At 42.0% G+C, this 9,874-nt stretch overlaps 1 protein-coding gene across 1 annotated transcript; it reads right to left on the bottom strand.

Annotated features, from left to right (window-relative positions):
• Window positions 1-481: 481 nt before the first annotated feature.
• Window positions 482-8,599, bottom strand: PPIF (peptidylprolyl isomerase F). Its single transcript, XM_027880300.1, has 6 exons — window positions 8,324-8,599; window positions 6,379-6,409; window positions 5,367-5,455; window positions 3,392-3,488; window positions 2,583-2,658; window positions 482-2,167 (listed from the first exon to the last, which is right to left on the bottom strand). The coding sequence occupies exons 1-6, from the start codon at window positions 8,510-8,512 to the stop codon at window positions 2,032-2,034; spliced, it is 618 nt and encodes a 205-aa protein (XP_027736101.1). The 5' UTR covers window positions 8,513-8,599; the 3' UTR covers window positions 482-2,031.
• Window positions 8,600-9,874: the final 1,275 nt, after the last annotated feature.

The raw sequence follows: 9,874 nt of genomic DNA, 5'->3' as shown, positions 1-9,874 counted from the left end.
AAAATGGGCTAGTTTGTGGCAAAGCATCTTCCACTGGGCTTCCCAGTCTACAAATACTGATGATACACAGAAAGATGGTAGTTTTAATGTCATCTACGATCACACAACAAGGAAATCCTTGGGAATCTAATTCAATTGTCCAGGAAAAAGCTGGAACTACCAAAGGAAATCAGAAATTAAAAAAAAACCAGAACCAGTAAATTTTCATTTTCCCCATTATCTCTGCAAATACACCAGACAAGAGAACAGTCCCAGGACCTGAACACTGTAATATACCAGACAGATATTTTAGATTCAGCAGTGTGAGGCAAAGCAATGCACCATTACCCTGTTTCTTGCTGGCTGTATCAGAACCACAACACAGCTGCTGAATACCATGAGATCAGACCCATCATAAAGGGGACAGAATAGAATAGCCCAGGTAAACACAACAGGTTTCAGCTCCTCATACTCCTGTTTTCAAGAAAGGAACAGACTTTTCTTTTTGTGGTAGAACTGTATTTAATTAATTTTTGTACGCAAATTAAGAGAACAAACAAAACATCATTGTATCCAAGTGAAATAAGCCAAACCAGCACAAATTAATATTTTAAAAATACTACAAAGAAAGATGAAGCAGCTACAGTGAAAAAGCTTTTTAATTCTATTTTTTGCAAAATTACATTCTGATACCTTGCACACACAAGAATGCAGCCCTCAGTGGAAAAAAAATCCAGTACAAAACAGTTTAAAATCCATATATTATACTGTAATGAAAATAAATTCACATTTGAAGAAAGCCATCACATTTTATTTTTCTCTTCAATAATGAGATTATTGCACAATCATTTGCTTTTTCCCACAATCATTAATATCTTACAGCCTTAGTGATTCTAAAGGTGATGTTGTGAGGTTCCAACATTTGTTGCTGCTCAAGCACACCATGTGAAACATACATACTAGTTTAAACAAATGAAATGTGTTTAGCTGGTCAGCTGAATTATTTCCTTCTCATGCATCAATCCCAACAATAATGATCTTGCTGCACTGATTAGGCCTTGTGATTGATTCTGTGGGGACCAATTTTGACTTCTGCTGATGATACATGAGAAGAAATTATAATCCAAGTAGTACCCAAGGTGGGCTGACTTCACAGGATATAAGAGCAATCAAACCTATTTCTCACTTGAGCAAGCTCACAAGTGCAAAAACAGGCCATACATTGAGAACTGAGCTGTATTCTTCACAGAACCAGACCCCAAAACAGAACTGTACTTCAAGTTCACTGTTGCATAATAAAAATGTCCTGAGATCCTTTGGATACACTGAGGTCTCATTGGCAGGTAGAGCTCCAGGAGCAGCCTAACTCAACCTAAAGCAATTTACTTAACCCAAAAGTCAAATTGCTCCACTGAAGCAGGTAAGGTAGAGTTCAGTTTGAAAAAATGGTCTGAGACGATTAGAAAAGAAAAATATTAAACCAGAATTAATTTAAAAAAACCTACCACAATCACTCATTAAATCTATTGGATAGACTTAAACTGAGAAAACACAGAAAGAAATTATCTGACAGTCTTGTTGCAGACAGCCTTCAGAGCACGTTAGTAGTATTGTTTCAAAATGATGAGATGAACGACAGAATAAGCATTTATTAGCACCAAAGGCAATATGGCATTTCTCAATTTTTAACTAACCCCCAACTACAGAACACTTAGCTGTCAGCTCCACCACCAATTCTTAGACCTGAAACATCCAAATACTAAGAAGTGTATCAACACTGCAACCAAAGACACTTTGGGTGATTGTACCACTTCTAGCAAAACACAGTGGAACTCTACCAAATCAGTGTGACTACCACAGTAGTGCAGTTAAGACATGCTTCACTTACTGTTTTATGCTTTTAATCAATATTATTCAAAACAAGTATAAAAGTTGGACGAAGTTAAATAGAAAACATGGTTCCACAGGTGCTACTTAAGGGATCAGAAATGTTTGTGTGTTTTTATTATTCATTTTTCACAGCATCGACGTCATGAAGGGTAGGGCAAAAGGTTAGGACAGCTGACCACAGTCTGTAATGACAATCTTTTTGGAGGGCTTTCCGCTCTTGGAACCAAAACTCTCAATTTTTTTCACAACATCCATTCCTTCCTTTACATGCCCAAAAACAACGTGTTTTCCATCTAGCCTGTAAAACAAATACACAAGGGCAGTTTTACTTAAAACAGCACAAAGATTGACCAAACCAAGCTTTCTGAAGGGGTGATAGCAGTTCTTCACAGCTCTCACCTGCTGATCAACTCTATGGCAAAGGCACAACTACTCTACAAGTGACACGGAATACTTTTAGCTCTGACATTGGAAGTACTTTGAGGGATAGTGTCCTTGTTACTCTCGCAGCCCTTCCTCCCTCAAGTAGCACAAAACAATTTATTTCCATTGGAGTCAAGCACTTTGGAAATAAAAACAAAACTGACAAACAACCAAACAAAAAAAATAAATCCATCAATCCACAAACAAACAAAGAACCTCCTAAGCAAACCCCAAACCCTCCAGATTGAGGTACCAATTCAGGAGGCTAATCTGCAGGGTTGAGAACCTACCAGTCAGTTTTTGCAGTGCAAATGAAGAACTGGGATCCATTTGTATTGGGTCCTGCATTGGCCATTGAAAGAACACCTAGAACAACAGCAGGAGATTATTAGATTGGTGTAACAAGTTTGCAGCGGAGAAGACAATCTTCCTCTGCACCTTTAGACTAAAGCTGGACAGTCAGAAGATGTGATGATTTCACACTGAATGATTTCTAACACTAACTTCTTGCCTTTCATTATTCCCTCCTGCCCAGCCTCCCTTTATTCCACAGCAAGAGTGTTAGCAATGTAATTGGTTGTACGTGTCCTGAACATGACTCACACCAGATAAGCTCTACTGTGCTTCAACAGCAGCAGTAGTCTCCTGGGATGAGGAAATAACAATGCCAAAAAGAGAGACTATAGAATTAGATCAGATGTTTCTTCTGTAAGGTCTTTCCTTTACTTTTCTGTCTTTAATTTGAGCTTAAAATGATGTGCCTGTGTTACATAGTAAATAAGAAATCCCACGTCTTTGTTTTACTTCTGCATCTAAGTAAAAATTGAAGTCTCTGACTTATGAAAGAAGGAAATAAAAGCAGTAATTTCACCTTTGCAGAATTTGTAAGCCCAGTATGGGCTGACATCTATTTGTACAACAGTCTACACAAATATAAGAATATGGCAGGGACAACACCCTGTTAAACCTCCTTAATACTTCTTCAATTACCAAGTATCTCAAAACCCTAAAACCCCTCATTTTTTAAAACACATCTTCATCAACAACGCTTCATTACAGGTTATAGTCATCAGAAGGCAGAAAAAACATGTTTATTTACCAGGCCCTACGTGCTTCAGTATGAAATTTTCATCTGGAAATCTACTGCCATAAATGGATTTTCCACCAGTTCCATTATGATTTGTGAAGTCACCACCCTGAAACAGAAATGGTTATTAACTCTACAAGCAGACATGAATTATTTTACACTGAAAGTGATGCTATTTAAAATATATACTTGTTCTAATTTAGAAGTGACAACATCAGCAAATTTTCTTCCAGTTAAGAATGAGTATGGCCACTGAATTTAAAACCATTTAACTAGTTGAAGATAGAATCAGGCAAAAAGCAGGGGGGAAAAAGCCTTTCTCCCAAATGTAATGTAACAAACAGCAGCAATTTTAAGAAACACCTCAAAGGCCTCAGAACTCTTGTTCCCCTTCCTTTCTTCTAACATGTATGAATATCGATCAGAATCTCCATTTTTACTAATTGCTGTTTCTAGGCTTTGTTGTTTAAGTGTTCCACCTATTCTGCTTGCCAGAAAAGATGATAGATACCTGTCTTAGGTTAGACACAAAAAACCAGTTCAAACAGAAAACCTGGCAACAGTGACTCGCAGAGGTGGCTCCTAAACTGGTTCCAGCAATCTGCCATCTCCTCTCCCAGGAGTGACACCCCCCATGTCATCAGAGAACTCATACCCAATAGGTATTGCACGTGACATTCATCGTCCCATCCTCATCTTGAGTAACCTCTTACAGGTGGTGTTACAGCTACTCCTACGCAGTCCCAGAACTATGTTCTGCACGCCATGTGGAGACATCCAAACTACCAGGCCCCGGATATGATGGCCCTCAATTAGGCCATACCAATTGCCTGAATCACATTAACACTCCGCCTCAACAAGTGGAAAGGTCTCTACTGTTTTCTCTCACTTGAAAATTGTTGAAACCTATGACAGTATTTCCACTTCAGCAATGACCTCCGAGTAATTCCTAAACATCAATTCATCATCTCGCCATACCATGGAATCAACCATCTAGTATCCTCATTCCGGGTCCATTTGTGGGGACAAAGCAAGGAGAACACTTACACTGAACTTCACAAATTAGTGGCAGAACTCAAAGTAGGATTTCTACTTTTTTTTCATATTTATGAAACTCTGTCCCTTTGCCAGTATCAGAAAACCTTAATTTGCATTTAAAAGGCAAGAAAATAGGTCCTTTACAGCACATCTGTCCCCTTTCTCTTCTGAGAAATAGGTCATGTTGGATATTTTTACAAAGCTATTCAACAATGCAATGTTGTTGAAATGTAGCTTTTTCTAAGGGAAGAGAGCACCACCAGGAATCAATACAATCCAGTGCACTACAGCAGCTGCATCCTGCTTATCTGCCAAGGACAGCAGATAAAAAGTCTTTAAGAAAGATTTGTTGTTGTTATTTTTGTTGCTGCTGTTCAAGAAAAAATTGTTAATGTGCATGGAATCTTATCCAGAATTTCAAAAGATCCATCCTTTAAACCAAAACAAATTCCATCTCAAGTGGGTCATCCCAAAAAATCGACCCTAGCTGACCTTCGCTCCATATTAGAGAGACATTCAGGGAAAAAAAATATATATTTAAAACACATTCTCTGTTGTGAAAAGATTATTCTACTTGGAATAAGGAATGGACATGATGTTTTCTTAGCTCCCTTAGAACACTAAGCTGATTGTCATTCTACCCACAATTGCTTCTCACAAGCGTCATTTTGCCACCTATGCCCCTCACTAAAGTACATTGCTATACAACAGCAGAAAGCCTTCAGCCAGGCTTTTTTTTTGACAGTCTACACAAAATTTACATTTGTTTGTACAAAAGATGAGCCAAACAACAGCCATTGCAAAAAGATCAGAAATGGAAGTCACTTCTTTATTGCGTAGTTAGCAAAATTTAGAGCAGAGCCATTTCAAATGTTACTACTAGTTTGTTTATAAAATACATAAATAACATGCAGATAAATTTAATAGCAAAAGGAAAAAAAATTATTACCTGGCACATAAATGAAGGAATCACTCTGTGAAAAGTGGATCCTTTATATCCAAAACCTTTTTCACCAGTACAAAGTGCTCTAAAGTTTTCTGTGAAAACAAAGCACAAAGTATTATATTCTGCATCATATATGGCAATACAATCAAACATAATTAGACTGTGTCTCAAGTTTATACGCTTCAAGAATTTTACTGTATCTTTAAAGTATTATTGATTTATTAGTTATTACAATACGTTAAAAAAACCTCTGTTATAAAGCTAAGAAAACAAAGCTTATTTAGCTTCAGAACAGGGTACAAACACAATCCTCTTCCATCTCATCTTCCTTTTATTTTACTGTTACATCTTAACTCCAATAGCCTGATCTCCCTCACTTTTGCCTGGAGTCAGAGGTTTCATTTTCTGACGTTTATGTCTCTGTTCTCTATAATAATTGTGAGGATGGTGTCTTTTTTTTAAGGACATTTGTCTATTAGAAACTGAAAGAAATTTACAAGTTTTTTTCAGAACCGCTAAATCAGCAGCCGAGGAAGGAAACGTGATAAACCACAAAAACTTTGTAACATAAATGCACTAATCAGTTAGTGACCAGGAAAACAAAACCCCATAAGCTGTTTGGAAACTCTAAAAGCGACCACTCCCCCTTTGATTTACCCTTCCCAACTTGCTCTGGGGTTTGATTTTAAAGCAAACTAGTGTGTTTGTTAACATACATATATATATATATATGTAAAACTAAACTAATGTGTTTTTTAACACACACACATAAATATATATAAAACATACACTGATAACCCAATATATGAACTGTGCTACCTCGGTGCAAATTACAAAATGAAACTATTTGAAAGAATAATGAATTCCAACTCCCCACTAGCACTTCCTGTCATACTTCTTGATTTAAAAATGAGGATGGAAATGGCTCTGAAGGGTAAAAGATTATTCTTGTTCCTGCAAATCACAATCTAAAACTGAAATAGTTAAGTATGACATTTTGGAGATGTTGCCTTACCTGCTGTCTTTGGAACCACATCAGCTTTCAGCTGTTAAAAGAAAAATAAACCAATTAATTCATACGTCAGCTTTTTCATACGCACACAGAAAAACTTCTACATGGGAGACTGGTACCACTGAACCCTCTTCCCAAAGTGATGAGCCATCTGAAATCACAAGCCACCAAAATTACACAAATACCTTAAAACTTCCCAAGCATTTGGCTACTAATGCTAAATATATCCCCTCAATGCAACTTTTAGCCAGTTAATGAAGAGCACCTTGAGCAGTGCCTAATGATTTCCTTGGTCAACATGGTATTTTATCAAAAACTAAGAATCTCCCAGAGATCAAAGCCAGATTGGATACAACTAGAGATACCCAAGTCAGCCCAGCACAGTCAGCTGTTGAAATCTGCAAAAGAGGCAGGGCAGAAACTGTGTATCAAAATTTACTCATGAACTTACACAGACGTTGTAACCACCAACAAAAACTTCTAATTTGGATTAATAATGATCTTTTTACTAATCCTTAAAAGGGATATAAAAGTGCCATACCAGTCAGGCCAAAGTTTTGCTGCACATCCTGACAGTAGCCAGCAGCAGATACTACTGTGAAATAGTGCATAGAAACAGTATGGCTGTGACAAGAATTTAATGTTCCTTCCCTAGGAAACTCTCCTCAGATTGTTGTAATTTGCAACTGAATCTAACCCCAGTTTAGCCGAAGATTCAAAGCAATGCTGCAGTGCATTCAGATTTTCTGTCAGCTGGGCACAGTAAAAATATTTAACATGGAAATTAAATGCTGCTGCAAGAAATATAGAAACACTTATTTTATATAATACTATCCAGTTATTTACTATATCTCACTGATGAATAAGGTACTTGGACAATAACATTTTTACCTTTGAGTCCCTGAAACGCTACCACTTGAGAGCACACGAGCTGAAAGAGTGCAATTCATTTATATGCTGAAACTTTCAACGAATAAATATGAACTGGGCTCTAGTCTCAAAAGAGCCCCTTTTAGAGAGAACTCATATGAACTAATTTTGTTTTTAAAAAAAAGTCTACGAATACAGACCTAAAGCCGGTGCTAGTTGCAGAAGGCCACACGGAATTACCTTAGCAGGGGAACATTTGGAAAAGCTTCATTCCCTCTACAGTGCGTTGTTCTGGGGCACAGCCCTCACTTCTTCCCATACTCAGTGCATTTATCTGAGGCAGGCACCCGGCCCTAAGGACACAGGGTGCACCACACGGCGCTTATTGTAATATTTTTAAGAGCAGAGTGTACTGCCGTTTTCCCGTTCAGGCCTTCTTTACTCGGGAGCCTGGATTTTTAGGGATGGAGCCCGCCGCTCACCCCAACAGCGCCGCGCCAACCTTTCGCTCCACGTGGAGCGGGAAGCTCAAGGAAGGAACACCACAGGAAACTGAGAACCAATAAAATCAAACTACGAGCACCACGGAAAAAAAAGAGGAGGAGGCTGGAGGCGCGACAGAAGGGCTCCAGGAGCCGGCTGCCCCCGGAGCAGCCAAAGGCAGGGACTCCCAGTGCCCCCCGGGACCCCGCCCGCTCCTCTCAAGCCAGCGGTACAGAACAGCAGCAGGCTTATTCTTCAGCATTTCAGCTCACACTCACTGGTTTAAAATCATCTTCCTCCGAGGCTCCCCACCGCACCAGCCCCGGTCCGAGCTCTGCCCTTCCCGCCTAGAGAGGCCGTCCCGCCTCCCTCTCTGCCCGGGAGCGGAGCCCCGAGGGTGGTCGGGCAGCAGCTCCCACGAGCGGGCGAGTCCCGCCATCCCCGGGCCCCGTCCCGCCATCCCCGGGCCCCGGTGGCGGCTCCGGCCGCTCGCCCGCCCTGACCTTGTGGCTCCGCGGCCGCCATGCCCGGGGCCCGGCCGCCCTCGGCCCCGCGGGCACCGTGCCCCGGGCGAGCTGCAGCCCCGCGCCCTCACCTCCAGCACGACCCGTCCCAGCGGCTGGTTGTCGGCGTCCACGTCCAGGAACACCACCGGGTTCGGCGGCCCGGCGCTGGCCCCGCTGCAGCCGCGGGCTCCGGCCGCCCACATGCAGGCGAGCCCCGGCGGCGGCAGCAGGTCCCCGGGCGGGCGAAGCAGGCGGCGGGCGGCGCTCAGCGCCAGCATCCCGCGGGCAGGCGACAAGACACTGACACACGGACGGACGGACACCGACACACGGACAGGCGGCCCTGCCCCGCGGCCTTTATGGGCTCCGCCGCGGCACCGCAGCGCCCGCTGGCGGCCGCGCAGGGACAGAGGGGCCCGGGCGCTGCGGGACAGCGGAGCTGGCTCGGCCGAGGGTGCTCGGTTTGTCTGGTTGTTTTTCTTCATTTTTGTTTGTTTTGGTTTTGCTTGTTTGAGTTTTGTTGTCTGGGTTTGCTTATTTTTTTTTGGGGGGGGGGGGGGGGGGAGTGTGGTGGTTGTTTTGCACATTTCCTCACAGCCCCTCGCCCCAGGGATCATCAGAGACGGGGAAGTTTATCTAAAGTTCCATAATTTCACACACAGCCCCCTTGGGCTTGTCCGCGGAGCACCTTGGCGGGCAAGGCCGTGCAGCCGTCACGGGTTTGGGATAACCGGGAGTCACGGGCTGCCCGTGCCGCGTTACTCACGGGCAGCATCCCGGAGCGTCGGGATCGGCGGGCGCTCCTGAGTCACCCCGGCACCGCAGACCCCCGGGGCGCCACGGCATCGGTCCACAGCCCAGCCTTGGCTCTGCTGGGAAACCTGCCCCAGGGATTACAAAAGAGAGTAACAGCAGGCCGAGTTAAATAGTTTATAGTGAAATATTGTTCATGGGGTTTATATGAAAATAACAACAGCTATAATTTTAACTTTTCCGAACTTAGTAACTTAGATGAAAATACTTAGTACATATTTCAATCACGTTTAGATATTACTTTCAGATCTTCTCCAGTTCCCATCCTGATTCCATATGTAAGTACTTCCAAAAGTTTTTCAAATTTGTAATATCACAAAATGTCTTTAAAAGAAAAAAAAGGAAAATCAAGGGTTATTCTACTAGTTATTTTCACATTCCTTGTATTATAAATTATTATAATGAAGGTTGGAGTAATGCAGCCACGCAATACGACAGAATCATACAAAGACAGCTCCTGTGTGAGGAACAGTAAACTTTCAATCCCACTGAAGTTCTTTGTGTCAAGCAGCTAAAAGTGCCTTCATCAGTGACATTCACTGAAATGACAGAAAGCTGTCAATCAAGGCACTGCCCTGACCACAAAGAACAGGGCAGAACTACAACATGCAATTATAAACAAGTGAGAAATCCTAGAAGAACACCTTTTTTCAGGCACACACTCAGGAGAGACCTACAGACCCACATCATGCCCCAAAACTGCCGATGCTGTAGGGATGACCATAGCAGGCACCATGCTTTGTAACTACAGAACCATATTAAGCTATGTCAAAAGGTCCATCTTGTCCTGAGTGCTCAAAGGAATGCCTAAGGAAAAGTGAAAACAG

Source organism: Empidonax traillii, unplaced genomic scaffold, assembly GCF_003031625.1.
Source record: "Empidonax traillii isolate 1590-97213 ecotype Southwest subspecies unplaced genomic scaffold, ASM303162v1 scaffold67:size1865537, whole genome shotgun sequence".
Classification (NCBI taxonomy): domain Eukaryota; kingdom Metazoa; phylum Chordata; class Aves; order Passeriformes; family Tyrannidae; genus Empidonax; species Empidonax traillii.
This window is presented reverse-complemented; position numbering and strand designations above follow the sequence as displayed.